This window comes from Erithacus rubecula (assembly GCF_903797595.1).
Source record: "Erithacus rubecula genome assembly, chromosome: 3".
In the NCBI taxonomy this organism is placed as follows: Eukaryota; Metazoa; Chordata; class Aves; order Passeriformes; family Muscicapidae; genus Erithacus; species Erithacus rubecula.
This window is the reverse complement of record NC_136689.1, coordinates 51,115,628-51,134,653: the sequence shown is the minus strand read 5'-3', so window position 1 is coordinate 51,134,653 and position 19,026 is coordinate 51,115,628. Positions and strand designations below refer to the sequence as shown.

The following is a 19,026-nucleotide window of genomic DNA, read 5'->3' as shown; positions in this document are numbered from 1 at the left end:
AAGCCTTGACACGGACTACTGCACGATATGAAAGACTGGTTTTCAAATTTGAGTCAAAGTTTAGACTCAAAATAAAGAGTAGTCGCAGTTTAACACTAGATTTAAGTGCAAGTCTGAGGAGCTGCTGCTGGAACAGGGGTGCTCATGCCACTTTTCCCATCCTACTGCTGGGCTGTGCAGCTGCAGTGCATGCCATATCCAGAAAGCCTTATGCATTGGAAAAACCAACTTTGGAAAAGCCAGCTGATCCCTAAGCCTGATGCAAGAGGTACAGCACGATGGGCGGTGGAACAGAGCCACCTTGCTGCGGCAGCCTGCTATTACTCCAGCCTTCGAGGCTGTACCAGGGATTTTTAAAATTTGTTCCAACACTTCAATTCATCATAAACTGGCTCTAAAAGAAGAAACCCAGGCCACTCATACTTCAAGTTACATGCTCTATTCTTGCATTTAAAGATTTTCATGTGAATGAGCAGAAAGGAACCAACTAGCAGGAACAACTAGCCTCACCAATAAGAAGGGATAGGGAAAATCTTGTTTGCTTAAGTGATCAGAGCAGACTTAAATAGGGAAGTTCCAATTTTTATACAGAAAGAAACACAGCAATCCCTTTCTTTGCAGCGTTTGAACATTTAACCTGCACAAAGCAACCTGACTGCTTCACTAGCTGCACCTGAATAACAAAGTAAATCTGAGTATAGATTCCTTACCACGTGGATGAGTCACGGCAACCAACCTGCTTTATGTTCGCCCTACCTTCTCACTTTTCCTCTTGCTGTGCTCCTGCCACCTAATTCCCCACAGTGCAGGGCACCCTGGGCCTGTTTTAAGCAGTAAGAGGTGGTTTTTGCTGCAGTTCTGATTATTCTCTGTGTACCAGGCTTTCTTTGTAGCTTGCCAGATACATTTGCCTCGCACTCCCTTTCTGAAGGCGGCCGAGAGGTCTCTTTAGTGCAAATACCATTAACAGGGCCGGAGGAGCCATGTGTTCAGGCTCTCGGGGTCACTGAGCATGATGCCACTCGCCGTGACACCGCCGCCGAGTGCCCCTGCTTTGACCCTCGCCTCCCCGCTGTGCCCGGGGCCCCGACGGGCCTCCCCCGGTGCAAACCCCCCTCCCGCGCCTCTCCCCGCCCCGCGGGGCCCCGGCCGCCCCCGCGGCCATTTTGCGCCGCGCAGCCGGCCGGGCGGGTCGGCGGGCTGGCTCGGGTGCGCGGTGGCGGCGGCGAGCCCGCCCGCCCTGGCCGCGCCCCGGGCTCCCCGCCCGTCCCCACTCACGGCAGCCGCGGTCGGCGTCGGGCTCACGCGGGCGCTCTGGGAGCCGCCATTGCAGCGGTGCCGGCGGAGCGCGGCAGGGGGCGATGGCGGGAGGCGCTGCGAACGGCGGAGCGGAGCGGAGGGGAGGGTGTTACAGCACCTCCTGGATCGGAAGGGACCCGCCGGGATCATCTAGTCCGATTCCTGGCAGCCCCAAGAGCCCTTGCGCCTGAGAGCGTTGACCAGACGCTTCTTGAACTGTGTCGGGCTTGGTGCTGCGACCACTTCCCTGAGGAGCCCAACCACCTCTGGGGAAGAATTTTATCCTAATAGCCAACCTAAACCTCCCCTGATACAACTCCAGACCAGTCCCTCGGATCGTGTCACCGGAGAAAAGAGATCAGTGCCTGTCCCTCCTCTTCCCTTCATGAGAAAATTGTAGACTGATGAGTTCTCCCCTCAGTCACCTGTTGGAAAGACAAGTGACCTCAGCCACTCCTTGCACGGCTTCCCCTCACGGCCCTTCGCCATATTGGTTGACCCTTCACCATCTTGGTTGACCTCCTTTGGACACTTTAATAGCTTAATATCTTTCTTATATTGTGGTATCATGTCATGGCAACGCTGGGGTTTGCTGTATCTCAAGCAGCATTTCTGAGGGTCCCTCTTCTCAATGTCAGGGCTGAGATTTTCCTCAGTCTGTGCCTCCTCGGAGGTGCCAGAGGTCCGGCACCCATTGTGAAGCCTGTGAAGAGACAGGTGCGGTCCCCAGCCGGCATTGATGCACAGGCTTCCTTCCCCACAGCCCACATCCCCTCAGCTCCCTGCTGGTCACCCAGACTGAACCTGCTGCCTGGCATCCACTCTCTTTTGTGGTGCTTTATTATTATTTTTTCCAGGACAAGGGACACCATAAAACCACTCTTGTGCAGTCAAATAAAACTGAAAAAAACAACAGTGTCTGTCCAGCAATCCCCAAAGAAAATTCTGGATCTAATTTGGCCATCTGATTCCATACAGTGATATTAATATTTAATTTAATCACTGCTGTCTTTAGCTCATCTTCTTCATTCCAGATCTATCCCTCTCCATTGTTCCGTGTAAGCTGGTGTCCCTGTTGGAGTTTATTTAAGAGAGCTGTCCAGCACTGTCCCTGAGCTCAGCACTTAGGCTGTAATGTTTGTAAAGTGTGTGTGTTAGCAGTGCTGGATTACATGATCCCAAGCCTCGGCTCCTAGCTGTGATTAATCTGAAATTAAATAATGAGTGTACCAATCACGTCAGAATATGTTCTGCTGCTTTTCCTTAGTGCATCCTGCCTGCTTTGATATTTATTGTATGTGCTTCCTGGCTGAGTTGAGTCGGGAATTATTCTGAGTGTTGCCGAGCCAGTTTGTTCTGTTATACAAGTAGCTTCCAGCTTCTTATTTACACCCTTTGCCTTACTTATTTACTTTTGCCTTACTGTTGTGATTTAGTGGAACACTATCTGCCGTTTCATTCTCCAAAATAAAAATGTTTCTTCTGGTGGCAGGCTTCTAACAGTTTCCAGTCAACTTCTACTATCAGGAGCTGATTACATCATTGCTTTGCTTAATGGTTCCTGACAAAAAAAATTTACAAGTGAGAAGTTTCTATATTGTAGCTGAATTAATTAACATATTTGCTTGCTAGGACTTGTAACACTGCCGGAATTGTGGAAGGTGAGAGTAGGGAGAAACATGGTATGGAAGAACAATCAGCAGAACAAAAGGACATGCAGATATGACCAAAGACAAAATGAGAAACAGAGAACAAAAAAGGAGTGAATGGCCCTGTTAAGAGACTGTTTTGTATGCAAAGCTGCAGGTTTTTTTAATTCTTCCTCTCATCCCACCTTTCCACTACTGTCCCTTCTTCATGGAAATCAGTTGCCTTTACTTTCAGGATGGTCTGATTCCTCCACATCTAATTAGTCTCTGAAAAATTCTATTTCATACATTTCAGACCTGAAGAAAGATTTTGTGCCAAAAACTCGTCTTCAGTTCCCAGCTGTGCCTCTGTTGGCCTACCTAGCCCTTTTTCCTAGTAATTTTGCAATGATGAAAGCTGTGCAATACCCATCCAATATTGGTGAAGCTTTATTGGTACTGAAAGGTACTTATTATTTATAGATATTCCCTCTGCTATTTCCACATGGAAAGACAGACAGCCGGTGTAGGACACCAGTATAACTATGGCCATGCTGGGGGCTATTTGCTGTTGCTTCTTCCCGGGCTGTCATTTTTCCCTGCACACTTGTCACCACCCTGGGGACCCAAGTCACGCCGGCTCCGCATGACTCATCTCATAGCCACAAGTGACTCTGGCCCCAGAACAGGAATGCCCCTGAGGGTGGCACTGGGCTGGCAGCATGTCCCCAGCCAGCTGTGCCTGGGAAACTTCCTCAGCCGTGAGGGATGCAGAGCTATGGGAGCCCACTGGCAGGGCCTCAGCACCCTCCTTCCCAACCGCCATGCCAGGCCCCGCCTGCTGCCTCGATGGTGGCACTCCAGACCCCCAGAGTTCAACAGGCCCCGCCTGCTGCCACGATGGTGGCACTCCAGGCCCCTGGTGTTCTCCAAGGGCTTCTCCTGGGGCACCGTCCTGCAACTTTTCAGTCCCTGCAGAGGCCCACCAGAGACCTGCAGAGGGACAGCACCAAGGGCAGCGGCTTCCCACTGGCAGAGGGCAGGCTTAGGCTGGAGATGTGGAAGAAATTGTGGCCTCTGAGGCTGGTGAGGCCCTAGGCCACAGTGCCCACAGAAGCTGTGGCTGCCCCATCCCTGGCAGTGTTCCAGGCCAGACTGGATGAAGCTTAGAGCAACCTGGCCTGGTGGAAGGTGTCCCTGCCCCCCTACCCTTGGCAGCAGAGTTGCAACAAGACAATTTCTAAGGACCCTTCCAAGCCAAGCCATTCTGTGATTCTGGGATCAAAGGGGCTGGAGGCACCAATTAGAACCAATTCAGCACTGTAAGTTTGGCTGAGTTCAAGGAGACTCTTCACAAGCCCAGATTCCCAGCACGTGACATTTACCAATACTGTAGGTCTAGCTGAGATCAAGAAAGTCTTCCATGCTCCAGATTGTGCAAGATTGCATTTTATTGAAGCAACAGCAAAGCAGATTCACGCTTGCCAGTCATACATACACTAACTATGGAGCATTGATATGTGTCCCAACAGATAGTGACACTGTACATGGCCATATTTCCATACAAAAATATTATATATGTGATATGCATGATATATTTTTTAAATGTATTTTTCATTATATAACATGTATTTAATAAACATTTAATTATAAATATATATTATTCTGTGTAATGATTTATGATGTATATATCATAGTTTTTAATTTACTTTATATTTTATTTATTATTGTTTTGTATTAAATACAAAATGTGTATAATATAAATTTTATAAATATATCTAAATAAAAATGTTGCCTCTTATAAATGCATTAGCTACAGAATATTAATATGTCACAACAGGTAGTGACATTATATATGTGCTATATCTTTTTACAAAATAATATGATAATTGATAAGCTATCACTATAATATATATCTATTAATAACACATCTCTTAATAAAAATATTTGCAGTTATATATATACACTAGATATATAGATACATATATCTATCTGTCTGTGTATCCCACTCATTCCTGTCATTGTCATGGCACTAAAAGCTGGCTCTCTGCAAGCCCTGCAAGCCCTGCAAGCCCTGCAAGCAGACATGTCCAGAGGAGGGCAGCAAGGCTAGTGAAGGGCTTGGAACACAAGCCTTATGAGGAACAGCTGAGAGAATTGGAGTTATTTAGCCTGGAAAAAGGAGACTCAGAGGTGACCTTATCACTCTCTACAACTCCCTGAAAGGTGGTTGTAGTCAGGTGGGAGTTGATCTCTTTTTCCAGGCAATAACTGACAGAACAAATGGACAGTCTTAAGCTGTCCAAAGGGAAATTTAGGTTGGATATTAGGAAAAAGTTTTTTTAGTGAAGGAGTTATAAAATACTGGAGTTGTCTGCCTGGGGGAGGTTGTGGAGTCACCATCCATGGATGTGTTTTAAAAAAGATTGGATATGGCCCTCAGTGTCATGGTTTAGCTGAGGTGGTGTTAGAGCATGGGTTATATTCAATGACCTTAAATCTACGTCTCTTCCAACCTAGTGATTCTGTGATTCTATGAGCCCCACTAGAATTGGCCATAGGCCAGCACTCTTGCCAGGCGATGGTGCAGATTGAAGTAGACTTGCATCGTCTGGGAGTGGGCGACTGGATCGTGAGCCAGGCCATAGAAGAGGTTGGGTGGCTTAGCTCTTTGTACATCTTGGGGCAACCTGATCTCCTCTGGAAGCCTCCGGTTGCCCAAAATAAAATGCTCCAGGTGTTTGTTTTCCAGAGATAAGCGCAGCTGCTCCAGTGTATCCGACAGCTGAAGCAGGAAATATCTCCTGTGCCACTGTGACACTGGTATGTTGCTCAGTAGGTGCATGATGATGGTCTTGATGAAATAGATGGAAAAGTACTTGCGCGCAAGAACACAGGCAAGGAGTTGCAGGCATTTGAGGTGTGAGCTGTCCTGGGGGACCTGACTGGCCATGTACCTGAAGAACTTTGTCTCTGCTATGCCATAGGTCTCAGGCCATGTTGTGCTTGGCATCTGGACCCCTTGAGCCCGGCTGCTGATAAAGATGTCTGAGGACTGTCGCCGCACCCCGAACAGCACCTTAACCCGAAAACTTTCTTGGTCGTTGTTCAGCCTGAGGTTGCAGGAGCGTGTGGAGCCCAGCAGCACTAAATGCCAACTGCGTGACTGGGGCAAACGCCGCCAGCTTGCTCTCACCAGCGCGCTGAACCAGAGGACAATTTTCTGCACATCGAGGTAGAAGTCAGTGCACAGGCTGTCTTGGAGGTTGGGCTGCCGAGTCATCCTCCTAACCACGTCAGCGTGGTGCAGGAGGCACAGTGGGTTCGCACCCTGATGCTGCTGCGGACAGCTGCACTCCAGCTGCACACGGATACGGAAGTTCCTGCCAGGGTTCTGCTGGTCAGTGTCACGTTCCACGTGGAAGATGTGGCCTAGGGGAGGAGTCATGGGTATGAGCACACGGTACAAAACTTCCTTCTCGCGAGAAGTCCAACCTTCGAAGGCACTGCCAAAACCGATGGCTTTTTGCAGCACCGGGTAAAAAGTCCCATTCAAGGCATGCCCAATGACATTTATGAAGTTGTCCATCAGGGCCATTGTCCTCTTGCAACCAGTCTGCAGGTCCTGCTCAGGCCACTGTATGCGCTCATCTAGAAGCCATCTCAGATCATATGCCCATGTCTCTTCCTCTTCCTCTTCCTCTTCCTCTTCCTCTTTCTTGTCTTCCTTTTCCTCCTCCTCATCAGCACTGCTTTCTGCCTCACGGCTTCTTTTTCTCCACATAAACCATACGGCCAAGAGAAGTACCAAGAGCCCAGCAAAGGCAGGCCAGAGCAGGTGTCCCCAGGATGTGCCACTCTGCATCAGCATGAGTTGCTCCACCTCCCACTCCAGCTGAATCCTCTTCTGTTCCTGGAGCTCCCTCCATTCCTCCATTCGCAGATGCGTCACCTCATCCAAACCATCGCCCACGTGCTGAGGGTACTGGAATATGCTTTGCAAGAGCAAGAACCACAATACCCAGGAGTCCATGGTCTGCAGAAGGATGGAGAGAAGGCCTTGAGAGGGACAAAGAGGGAGGCAGCTGGCAGTGTGGGCAGCAGGGATGGGAATCCCAGGGATCTGGGGGCAGGAAGGACAGGGCCCAAGACAAGGGGGCAGGAAGAACTTTCCCACTGCCCCAGCAGCAGCAGCACCATGCCCTGGCCTAGGCTTTGCCTTAAGGGGCTGTCCTTGCATGCAGAACCCAGCCTTGTGAGCAGTGTTTCTGCCCCAGCCATTGTCCTCAGTGCAGCCCCCACACCACATGTGCACTCACCACTTGCCCAAGCAATACAGGGCCAGCTTACCTGCTGTAGCTGTTATAACCTGCTGTTACCTGTTATAGCTGCCCCCATTGTGACATGGCCCCCTGATGTCACAGGTGCCACAGCATATTACAACCCAGACAACTCCACCCTTTGTCCCCATCCCAGCTCAGCCACTCAGAGTGACCCTGGTGTACTGATTAAAGCTGCTTTTGATTGAATCTTCTCCAAAGAACTTCCCTTGGTCTCTCTTTTGTCTTTCTTATCAGCTGCCTCCTTTGGAAATCTCATAGATATCCAGGTTGGAAGGCATCCTTAGGGATCATTGAGTCTAAGATTTAACTCCACACTGGTTGAGCTACACTTAAATCTCTGTGTCATTGAGATTGAAAAAGTCCCTGAAGATCACACAGTGCAACTGCAAACTTAACATTGCCTTACTCCACCAATCAGCCAGGTTCTCAAATGCCACATGCACGTGACTTTTAAACCTTTCTGAAGGTGGTGACTCAGACATCGCCATAGGCAGCCTATTCCCAAGCTTGATATCCCTTTTGTTGAAGAAATATTTCCTGGAGATCCAATCTAAACCTCCTGTGGTGCAATTTGAGGTAACTTCTTCTGGTCGTGTTGTTTGTTTCCTGAGCTAATATAATGACTCCCATTTAACTCCACAGCCTCCCTCCAGGGACCATCTGCATCATGTCAGGTGCAGATGGCTGGGCTGTGAAACCAGCTCCTCCCAGAGAAGACAAAGGTGCTGCTTTTACACTGTGGTTCTCGTGATCAAGTGGGACAGAATGGGTTGTCGGTGGGCAGAAGAGTTTCATGCTGCCAGGAAGCATTTCCATGTGAGAAGAACCTTTCTGCCAAGTACATCAACCAAGGGAATCCATCTACTTCCAAACAGAAGGAAAAATCAGAATTCTCCTGGTAGAAAATGTGAAGGTTTGGAGTGAAAGTCGGTGCTGGAATGTGCCAGGATATTCGTGTGGATTTTGCTAACCTGAAGGCCAGACTGTGAAGATGGGATCCCGGCAGCCAGGAAGCGCCTCTTGCTCTAGGGCCTTCCATGGCACTGGCAGCACAAGAGAGAGCCCTTCCTCGGCCTTTTCCTTCAGCAAGGCCCCAGTTTGGGCAAAGCCTGAATTCCCTAAGAAAGCAGCTCAGATTTACACTGGCCACCCTGAAGGATGCCAGAGGACAGACAAGCTCAACAAGATGCTAGTGCAGTGCAGCTTAGGCTACAGCTTTCTGCCCTTGTATCTCTGGAGCCTTGGAGGGGAAGGCTGCATGGCTTGGGGTGATTTTCACCAGCTCTCCTGCTAACAGCCCTGGGCACACCAAGGCTGTTTGGTCTCAGCCCAGCTAAGAGCAGAAAGAAGCCCTTGCCTGGCTTCTTGATTCCTGAGATTAGCAAAGATGAGGAGTGTGCAGAGAAGAGACCGTCAGCACTGCACAGCAGCTTCTCTCAGCCATAAATCACATAAAATTCAAACACTAAAGTTATGCTTTGGGGTTTTTGTTGTGTTTGCTTGGAGCCTTCTCCCCCACAGAAAAACCTGTGAAATTTTCTGTGTTGCACACCTGGACTTCAATGGTCCACTCTCGGTGCTGCCTAGATCAAACTCAAAACTGTGCCTTTGCCTCGCTTTCCTCTGTTATGATGTGTAGTTTCAAGAGGTGGGTAACACCTCTTTTCTCATCTTGTGCTCAGGAGCTGGGAGAGCCGCTGATCCCCCTCCTCCACCCCAGCTTGACCCTAAAAAGTTTCTGCAGTAGGGTAATAAGGCAGGTTGCCAATGGCTCAGCTGCCAGCACTAGTGGCAGAGCACGAATCTCATTCTACCACTGCAGCAAACTCTCTGTCCCCCATCTTGTCCAGGTCTGGAGCTCACTTAAATGTTGGGGTTTTTATTTAGCTATCTGAATAAGTAAACAATCCTATGGCAAAGGGAGCTTGAGACTGTCATTTAGGGATCAAACAGCAGGTAGGGAAAGTACTGGTTTAAGCTAACCTAACTACAGGTGTCATGGAAAGAGGCAGTTGTGCCACCCTGTTTGGCTACGTGTTGTGCTACTTCCATTGGGTTTGGGATCTGATTTGTTTGGAAAGAAGGTGGCATTTTCTTTTTTTTTTTTTTTTTGTTTTGTTTTGTTTTGTTGTCTTTTGTTTTGTTGTCTTTTGACAAGATCAATTATGACAGTGAACAGGTCCCATATCCTGTAGATTGAGTCTGTACAAATAGGAGCATGGCTACTGAATCTAAGGGCTCTGAGTTATATCTGCTTCTAATCACTTCCATATGCATTCTGTCATAGGTTCTGCTATGCATTATGACTTCCTATCACGTACTAATTGATTAATTACTTTGTGCTAAGCATACAGTCACATGCCAGTCATTAACTTGTTGAACCCATGATGTATATGTTTAAATATTGTATTACCTGGTCTGCCATTCCTTCTTTATGTAATGCCATACATATGTTGAAGACCTTCAGACTTTAGACTTTCTGCTCATTAGTTTTGTGTATGATTTTTCAGTTACTTTTTGGAGCTCCTCCTTATTTCATTTGTGTAACAACTGAAATTAAAGCTGCTTAGGCATAATTAGAGTTTAGCCTGTGGTAATATGATATGTTTGAAAGGGGATGGAAAGAGTTTTGAAACATTCTATAACTTATTTGAAACAACCAGCGTAGTAATGTCATCACCAACCCTACCCATTGAAGTTTTGCAATAATTAAAACTTCATAACTGGCTCAGAAAATGTGACTCTGGCAAACAAAATACAGCTGGGGGGATGCTGAGTTCCTGTAATCTTTCTAATGAGGAAGTTCACGGGTCAGAAGTAAGAAACTATGGAAGGGTATGTCACTCTCCAAATCCCAACCTGAAGAATTTTAGAATAAAGACTTTATAGAATCCAGAGATGCACTGGCTTTTTAATTTCTGTAGGAAGATGAGCTTCTTTTGGTATGATACTTTACACAGCACACTCCAAGATTAACCAGAAAGAGGTTGACTTGAGCACACTTGTGTGCAAAACAAAAAAAAGCAAAGGTTCTCCCAGATGTATTTCTACTATATGTTTAAGATGACAGGGTACAGAATTTTATTCTTTGTACCTGTAGTCCCAATGTAACACAGTTTTAGGTTCTACTGTATGAATGCCCATCATCAGCATGGTATAGAAAGATTTATGGAATTCAGGCCACCTTCATTTCATACATTGTTCATTGCAGGAACTACTGGCCTGGAGGGAAATAGCTGTACCCTCACAGGCTTTTATCTTCCAAGCCCCAAAAAGAGCAGCTGAAAGTCCTGTTGCACATAGATAAGAAATGGCAAGTAAAGAGGCTGGGAGAAAGATCTGGGTAAAAGGTCTCTCTCCTAGGAAAAAGCAATGCTTATGCACACTATGTTGTCTGCCAGGAAGCAATCCCAGTAGAAAACGAGGGAAATAGTCTTGAGTAAGAGCTTGTTGAACACCTGGGCTGTCCTAGCAGCTGCTCTCTACATGCCTCCTGCTTGGGCAGGATTTCTTTCCCACCGGGCACTCTTGAAATTCCTAATTTCCTGAGCACAGATTCATCCTGCAACATAACCCCTATGGCTGCACCTGGGCAGACACAAGCACTGCTGATGTACCAGTGTCTGCAAACCATTGCACAGGTGGGCTCTGGCAGTGACTGGCTGGGGTTGTTGCCCCTAACACGGGCTCCTTCCCTGGTGTGCAATGCCAATTCACACACAGAGGAGAGGAATATCTACTTCTTTATTCTAGTTTGTGCAACGTAAGGAGCTAGGTGGTAACCCTCAAAATGCTAGTTCCCTAATCATCAAAACTTTTTTTGTATGTTTTAGCAAACAAAAGTGTCAGTATTCATTGGCTACAAATTGCATAGTCCACTTATTAATTAGTATTATATCTTCTTAGATCAGTTTGGTCAAATCATGGTGCTAGTAACACCAAGGCTGTAGGCTCAATCCCGTATGTGTGATTCACTTCAGACTGGGATCTCTTAATCCTTGTGGGTCCCTTCCAACTCTGAATATTCTGTAATTGAAGTGGTTAACTGATTCCCTCACTTTTCAACTCATGGTTTCCCACGCTTTTCCCATCATGATTTCCCTCTCTTTCCCTCCCATGATTTCCCTATCTTTTACACTCATGACTTCCTGTTCTTTTCCCCTCATGATTTCCCACCCTTTTCCCCTCATGATTTCCCGCACTTTTCCCCTCATGATTTCCCGCACTTTTCCCCGTTTGATTTCATCCCCTTTTCCCATCATGATTTCCTGCACTTTTCCCTTCATGATTTCCCTCTCTTTTCCCCCCATGATTTCCTTCTCCTCTTGAGTCAGTGGGTTTCTGGACTTAGTGGGTTGTGAGTTTTCACTCCCTCCCTGCCAAAATCACCTGTCACCCAGTTGACACTTTAGACTCGTGAGTTGCCCCTGTTTATTCCTCCTATCTTGGGCGTTCTGACGAGCATCCTTGTGGTTTGTTAGCTCAGTATCCTATTTGTGGCGGATTTCAATACACAGATAATCCTAAATTCCTTTTTTTCCTATTCCTTCTCCACGGCTGCAGCTACTGAGGCATATTAAGCGTATAAACAGGGTTTATTGATCAGTTTGGAAACCCAACATCAGAGAGGGGCCTTGCCCAGGTTCCCGGCAGGTGCCAGCCCCTGGCTAGCTACGCGCAGCTTTCCGGGGGCTTCCCGGGCGCTTTCTCCCGGTCTCGGCGCCGGCACCGGCTGCTCTGGGCTCGGCCCGCCCCTGCAGCCCTTATTGGATTCCCGGCCGAGGGGGTGTTCCCGCCGGACCGCACGGGGCCTGCGGGCGGGGAAATGCCGCGGCTGCGGAGCGTTGTGTAAGGAGGAGCTGCGGGGAGCTGAAGATCATTAGACGGGACCACGTTTCTCCTCTGTGAGCCAAGAGGTTAGTGGCTGAGTTAATCCCTGCTTGCTGTGATTCGGGTTTGGAAGAGGGCCTTCGTTTTCTGTTCCTCGCCTCCCAGGACTGCTCGCCACCGGCGTTTCCCCCTCGGTTGTGGAGGATTGGGGGCGTCCTGCAAGTCCCAGCGGCTCCAAAGGCACCCTCCGCACCAAGGGGATGGGCCACCACTTGGTGGGGGGGGAAGCAGAGAGAAAAGGAACAAGGGAAAAGCCCTTTGTTTGGAATAATGACCAGGTTGCAGTGAAGCAGAGTACTAGCCTGTAAATGGTGTGGAATTGGCCAAGTAACATCTTTGAGTGGCCAGGGCTCTGCATGGTGAGAGGTCGTATGAAACCCTTACTACAAACTGGACTTCTTTTTAGAAGTGCTGAGCTTCCTTCCAACCCTGTGAAAATCCGTGTTTACTGTAGCCATTTGACGCTCCCTTCGGAAACACCAGACCATCAAGCAGGCTGTACCTCAATTTATCCATGTGTAAAGTGAGAATATTTTCCTTTTGCAAGGGAACGTGGTGGGGCCGTATTTCAGACAGCTTTTGGTGGGAGAAAGGTGATTCTTATGTTCTCAGATATGGTACAGAATCCGTGTATAAAACCCATTAACACTTAATGACTTTATGTTCTAGTCACAGCCATCACTTATCTGTAGGTGAAAAAAGGAAAAAGGATGCATCAAGGCTCAATCTACACACAGTGAAAAGACAAGCTCAGCATTTATATAACTCCTGGCATCCTGCTGAACTTTCAAGTTGGAGCTTGTTGAAAAACCCCAAACAACCGCTGTTAATTAGGGCAACAGTTTAATGAACTGATTTGGTGTGAAACCATTTTTTTCCAATTCCTTGCGTTGATTTGCCAAATTAATTTTTGTGGAATAAAGGTAGTGTTTCAGCTGTTGGATCTATGGTTACAGATGTGAATGACACTGTGCCAAAAATCAATAACAGTGTTTGAATATCTTTCTGTCATTTGTGTCGATAAAGGAGAAAATGAAGACAAATATGTTTCAATAATGTAAATCCAACTTGAAGTTTAATCTTCATCATACAAAAACCAATGAGTTAATAAATTATTAGTTATATAAATTAGTTAATTTAAATTATTTTCATCATATATAAGAAAGCCTTAGTCTTACTAAAAGCTGTCACAAGCAGTGCATATTACTTAGAGAATAATTGTTAATAATTACATTATAATGAAATATTAATATAATGATAATTTTTAGTAAAATACTTCAAGATTTCTTGCTATTGGATCAGGAAACTTCCCTTATTCTGCCGTGCTGATTTTTCTGGACTCCTCTTCCTGTGTTTGCATTCACATGGTCAAGAAACTTTTTTTCTGAAACAAATCTCTGAGTTTCTTCAAAGAGTGAACTGAGTTACCATTTGTAAAGAGATAGAGTTTAATTCAGTGAAGTATGACTTGTGTTATTCTTTAAGGACTGGCAGTGCTTATTTTGTAGAGCTGAAAAGGAGACTCTATCTTTGTAGTTTTCAACTTCTTAATGTCCTCACTATTTTCCCAGTTGTGGTAACTGGGAAAATGATACCAGCTTCTCATCCCCCAAACCCAATGAGCCAAAAAGACCACTGCATTTAGCTCTAAGTAACTTTATTTTAAATGTCAAATGGCAGATTTGTTTTGTACGTTTTTTGATCGTGAAGAATATCTACTCTATCTTCAGACTTTGAAAATTAAGCTCAGCAGATGAGAACAGGACAGCTTTCCCCTAAAAATTACCTGCACTAAAAAATTAACTGGCCTTGTCTAAACAAGTGAAGACATGGATAAATTAACTGTCCAGTTTTCAAATTAAAATGGGAATCATTATCCATCTTACACCATGATGTCAGGACATTAGTAAGAAGCGGGACTAGATTGCACATTGGCATTTTTGCTTTTTAATGCTGACTCTGAAGACACCTGAGTTTCATTCATCTTCTAGAGGGAATATTGTACTCTGTGTTGTGCAGGTGAGTTGTAGGGAGCTTCAGAGGGTGTTTGCCATTACCCTCACTGTGGTCCATTGAAGCTCTCTCTGCACTGCCATCCTTGGCTAAGTAAGCAGAGTCAGGCAACAGGAGATAAAACTAAACAAAAGTGGGAGGAAATGGAAAAACTAACAGAGTTTGGATGTGATAGTGGGAGAATTATGCCATGGGGAAGGAGTTCCGGTGTTTTACACAATAGTACAGCAACATCAACGTATGCAGCATTGTGGATAACTTTGACCTTGAATTTTCAAGCAACTGTAGATCTTTCTGAAACTTGTAGGTAGAGTGCTCAGTGTCTTAAAGGAACTTACATTATGTTCATAGTGCACTTTATTAAGTAAGGCATTAAAAACGTTTCTTCACTGAGTAGGGTAGCAATAGGGCTTAGGAAAGAAAAAGTCTGAAAGCCAAGGCACTCTTGCAGTTTAATCCTGTAGTTAAAAAGAAAACCCCTAAAATCAACAAAACCCCACCCCACTCTGGATATATCCATGCCCTGTTGTGACTCAGCAGAACAAAGGTTGCTGAGGAGCTGTCTCACACCTCTGAAACTGGCCTTGAACTGTGGCAAATGTTCTCATGCCTGTAAAGCCAAAGTGTGGGACTTCTATCTTAAAACTTTATAAAATAGTGCAACTATAAAGATAAATGTACATTTGACTTGTTTCCTCTCTACTCTCTGAGCAAAAAGAGCTTTGGTTTCTTGTCTAACTGAACTTAAGTGTTCCTCAGACTAATGTTTGCAACTCAAACAGAGATCTGTGCTAATTAGAAAACACTGCAGAAAACCCACCTGACTGGGAAAGATAATGAAATGCATTTGCTAATCTTGTTCCTCCAGATGAGTACAACCCACCACTTCAACAACATGAGTTGAACAATTAGCATATAATAAGTTGGGGTTTTTTTCTTCCTCAGCATAGCTTTATTAACCAGTTAAAAGAATCCTGTTTGTGGCAGCTAATGTTCCTGTTATAGTAATTAACCTAAATGCTAAATTAAAGGCTGCACAACACTGGCTAATAAAATAAGAAGTTCTCATGGCTCAGGTAATGTTACCACACTTATTAGCTCTCCATCGCTGTGAAATATGTCGGTATAGAGGCATCTCTATCATCTGTTCATTACCTCTGTTCTGTGAATAAGAGGAGAGAAAAACTGCCAGAAAGAACATGGATTATTGAATAATCCCCAGGTAACAGAAAGGAAGAGGCAGTATAGTATGTGAGGGGTAAATTGAGACCACAGTCATTCTAGTTAAAATGTCATGAAGTGAAATTTCCCTCTCTGTTGCTAGGGAAAGCAGCCCTCAGTCGCTATTTACTTTTTCAGGCTCTGACACTGACTAGCAGCAGACTGGTTAGTCTGTTATTTGGTGATGAACATACAGATCTTGGTGGCTTGCTCATACTTGTCTTTGGAATAATTAGCTGATTTTTCTCAGACACAGCACAATTGTATACAGCTGGAAGTGGGATCAGCATGTTGGTAGAGATCTCTCTGTGCCTAGTGTTGTCTTGGTGACAGAAGATACAAGTGTTTGAAGGATTGAGGTGGGGGGGTTGTGGGTTGTTTATTTGTTTTGGTTTTGTTGTTGCCATTAAACCAGATTAATAACATTTGGATGGAGACAGCAAATTAATTCCTGCTTTTTGTCTTCCTCTAAGGCTTTGATTCTTTAGTGGCAAAAATCTGTGAAGAACTCAGATAATTGGAACATGGATAAAGAGGAATTCTCTACTGTTGATAATTCACTGTTAAGTAATGAGGTAATAAAGCAGAGTGGTATACTTCTGACACTGGAGGTCATCATGGACTTTGTCTGCTTTCATTCTTGTTCAGTGTGAGTTAGGCCTGGTTTTGGAAAGTAAGGAGTACTTGGATTCACAGTCCCAGAGTCCAGCATCAGTTAAAAACAGTCCCTAGGCATCTGAGATGTCTCAGATTTGTCATCCAGAAGTCAGGATAACCAATCCCAGCAGTTATTGAAAATGTTTGTTCTAGGAAATGTGGTTTTCATTTGGAATTTTTTTAAAAGTCTGTTTTACATTTACTTACTTGCTTAGAGAAGTGAAACAGACATCCATGCATTTAGCCCAATGTTTGCAAATTAAGATGGATTGCCTGTTCATATATGCCTGGCATCTGAAATGAGACCTTAAGGCTGAGGGTTCTTGAATAATTATTTTTAAAATAAATAGGTCATTTGCCTGCCTCTCCTTACTGTTTGAAAATAATAGTATTCTGCGATGTGTTTCCAACCCAGTTATTCTTGAATAGGTCCTGGTGACAGCCTGACCTAGTAATATTCACAATATAGATACAATGAAGACCTAGCAAAAGAACCATAAAAACAGCCATATTATATTATAGTATAAATAGGGCTTAAAGTGGCTGGTCTTTTCTTTCAGGGTGGATAAGAGCTTCCTTTCTCTTCTTGCCCTGCAAGCAGGGCATGTGGCCATGTAATTCTGTGGCTGCTCTGAGCCCAGTTTTTGTGATAAGGCTTCATCAGAAAGGGCAGTCTGATGGGCAGTCTTTATTCCCTGGTATCTTTGAAGAAGGCTGAATTTTGTATCAGAGAGATGTATGAGGCACCTTTTTTTTCTTTTTTGTGTTCATGTACTCAGGCAGAGAGCACCTTTCTGAAACAATTGCTGGTTAATGTCACCCATCCCTGTTTCTTGGGATGGCTGGACCTTCCCACCATCAAATGGCCTGTAATACAGAAACAAAATTTCCTTCTCTTTAAGCATAGGAGGGAATGTCCTGCTATCCTAGGTGCTCTTAAGTTATCAACTCCTAAGGAAGCAGGTGTGGATAACCACAGAGTTCAAGTTTGTTTTGGTTAAATGACTAGTAAATGAGACTCTCTTCATCTTTTGCCCATAGGATCTCATACAGCCATACTGACAGGTGGCCTTTTTCATCAAGAGAATCATTATGTACAGGAAGAAGAGAAGCAGTTGCCAAGTCACTCTCCATCATATTTGAAAAGTCATGGCAATCAGCTGAAAGCCCCAGTGACTGGAAAAAGGGAAACATCACACTCATAGCAGGGGGGTTGGACTAGATGATCTTTAAAGGTTCTTTCCAAGCCAAACCATTTTGCTCTTCTAAGAAAAAGAAGTGCAAAGTATACTCCTTTACTGCGTGCTCATGAGTATTATTTTGAGTATCCAGCTCCTACATGATCTTATTTTTGTTTATATGCCTATCTGGAATAAACTTTCCTATTCCAGAGTGCAGAACAAATCCATCAAGAGGAAAAGTGATCCAGCCTCATAGCAAATGTAGTCAAATGGCTTGTGGTCTCTTGTGGTTAAGTTTGACTCAAACTGTGATTTGGCCACACCATTACATTCTTTTTCCAAGTCAGTTTGATCCTAAACAAAACCAGTGGATCTGCGAACAGATTGTTGCAGACAGTTGTCATTCACATTTTCTGAGCTGCTGAGGTTCTGCTTCTGCCTTTGGGTACTCAAGTCTGACCATGGGAGGGAGAACAGAGATTTAGGATCTAATGTCTTAGATGGGCATCCATGAAGTGGTGACAACTTACAGATGCCCACCTGTTCTGTTTGTGTTTATCATATTAATGTAAGATGCCTTGTGTTTTCTATTTCTAATGATAAATAAAGAAATTTTGCAACTGGTTTTGTGGAGGAGCCACAGTCATGCCTGAGATATGGATGGCTTAAATAATAAATGTTAATCTTGCAGTCTTCTTTCCTGGAACCTCAAAATACTTTCTTGAGTTTTGTTAGCAGAAAGAAGGTAAGGAGAGAAGAAGGTATTTAAACAGAGATTTTAAAAAGGAGGAAGGCTGATAAAAGTAATGGAGAAGATTGCTGTGACATTTTAGAATTGCATATATGTTACTGTTGGTGGCATAGGATGATGCTAGTTCAGTAAAGCTGCTCTCTTATTTTCAGAACTCAGTGGCCTCTTTGGCTGTTTAAAGGAGTGGTTCAATTGAGGACATGAACTTCAGGTGGGGACAAAGCTTTTCTCTTACAGGTGTAACTGTTTAGTCATTTCACCAAAATATTGGAGAGAAAAAATGAGATGGGTACAATCTGGTAAAATCAGGGGAAAAGAGAAAAGTTTGCTTTATGTTTGAAATGGGAGCATTCATTCCTGGAAATCTTTTACTTCCATGATCCAGTTATTTTTCTGCCCCTTTAAAAAGGTGTATTTTCCTCTTCCAGTGCCCAGAGTATTGTCTGCTCTTGAACCTTCACAATAGCTGTTTTAGTTATTTCAAAATTAGGTGATTGCACAGATCCTGTCTGTGACAGAATATTATCCATTTGTTCAGCCACAGTTGATATAAAGTAATAGTCCACTCTGATTTGGCAGAGGAAAGAAGAGTGATTCTGGGTTCTCTTATCCCAGTTACATGGCCAAGCTGGTTCTGAGTAAGCTGTGCATTTAAATTACTCCTCTGAACACTTCACTAAAACCTTCTAGCTTGCATCTTTGAAGGCAGACTGTCAGGGATGGTGTTTAAGTCTATTACCCAATTATAGTTGTTTTTACATAGATTTTTGGAGAGGGTCTTTGAAGTTGCTAGCAGCTTCACTGGTCCCAAATTGAAGTGATTTAACCAAGTATGTAGAAGCTATGATCTCATTAATATTCTGGCACAATTCATCCTGTATCCTCTGCAGCTAGTGGCACTGTGTGGACTCAATCATCAAGTCAGTTTATAATTTATTATGAGTTTTGTATTCATTGCATATTCATATTCAGGAGCTGAAATATATCTTCATCTTTCTTTAGACATGTTTTACATAGAAGTAGCTTTGGAGTGGCTTTAACCA

At 44.7% G+C, this 19,026-nt stretch overlaps 2 protein-coding genes across 8 annotated transcripts in view; one reads left to right on the top strand and one right to left on the bottom strand.

Moving 5' to 3' along the window:
- Nucleotides 1-1,399, bottom strand: part of COA1 (cytochrome c oxidase assembly factor 1) — a 51,935-nt gene extending 50,536 nt beyond the window's left edge. For 2 of the 4 annotated variants that reach the window (XM_079301463.1, XM_079301465.1), the window contains exon 1: nt 1,279-1,399. The gene's annotated coding sequence lies outside the window, so the exon portion shown is untranslated. The remainder of the gene's footprint in view (nt 1-1,278) is intronic. The other 2 variants (XM_079301466.1, XM_079301464.1) reach the window with 2 other exon arrangements.
- A 10,562-nt stretch (nt 1,400-11,961) lies between these two features.
- BLVRA (biliverdin reductase A) overlaps nt 11,962-19,026 on the top strand; it is a 29,677-nt gene continuing 22,612 nt past the window's right edge. The window contains exons 1-2 of one of the 4 annotated variants that reach the window (XM_079301456.1): nt 12,454-12,519; nt 12,615-12,683. In XM_079301456.1, the coding sequence (XP_079157582.1) occupies nt 12,469-12,519; nt 12,615-12,683 (120 nt within the window). In that variant the 5' untranslated portion in view covers nt 12,454-12,468. Of the gene's footprint in view, nt 12,187-12,385; nt 12,520-12,614; nt 12,684-19,026 lie in introns of those variants that run through there. The other 3 variants (XM_079301459.1, XM_079301460.1, XM_079301457.1) reach the window with 3 other exon arrangements.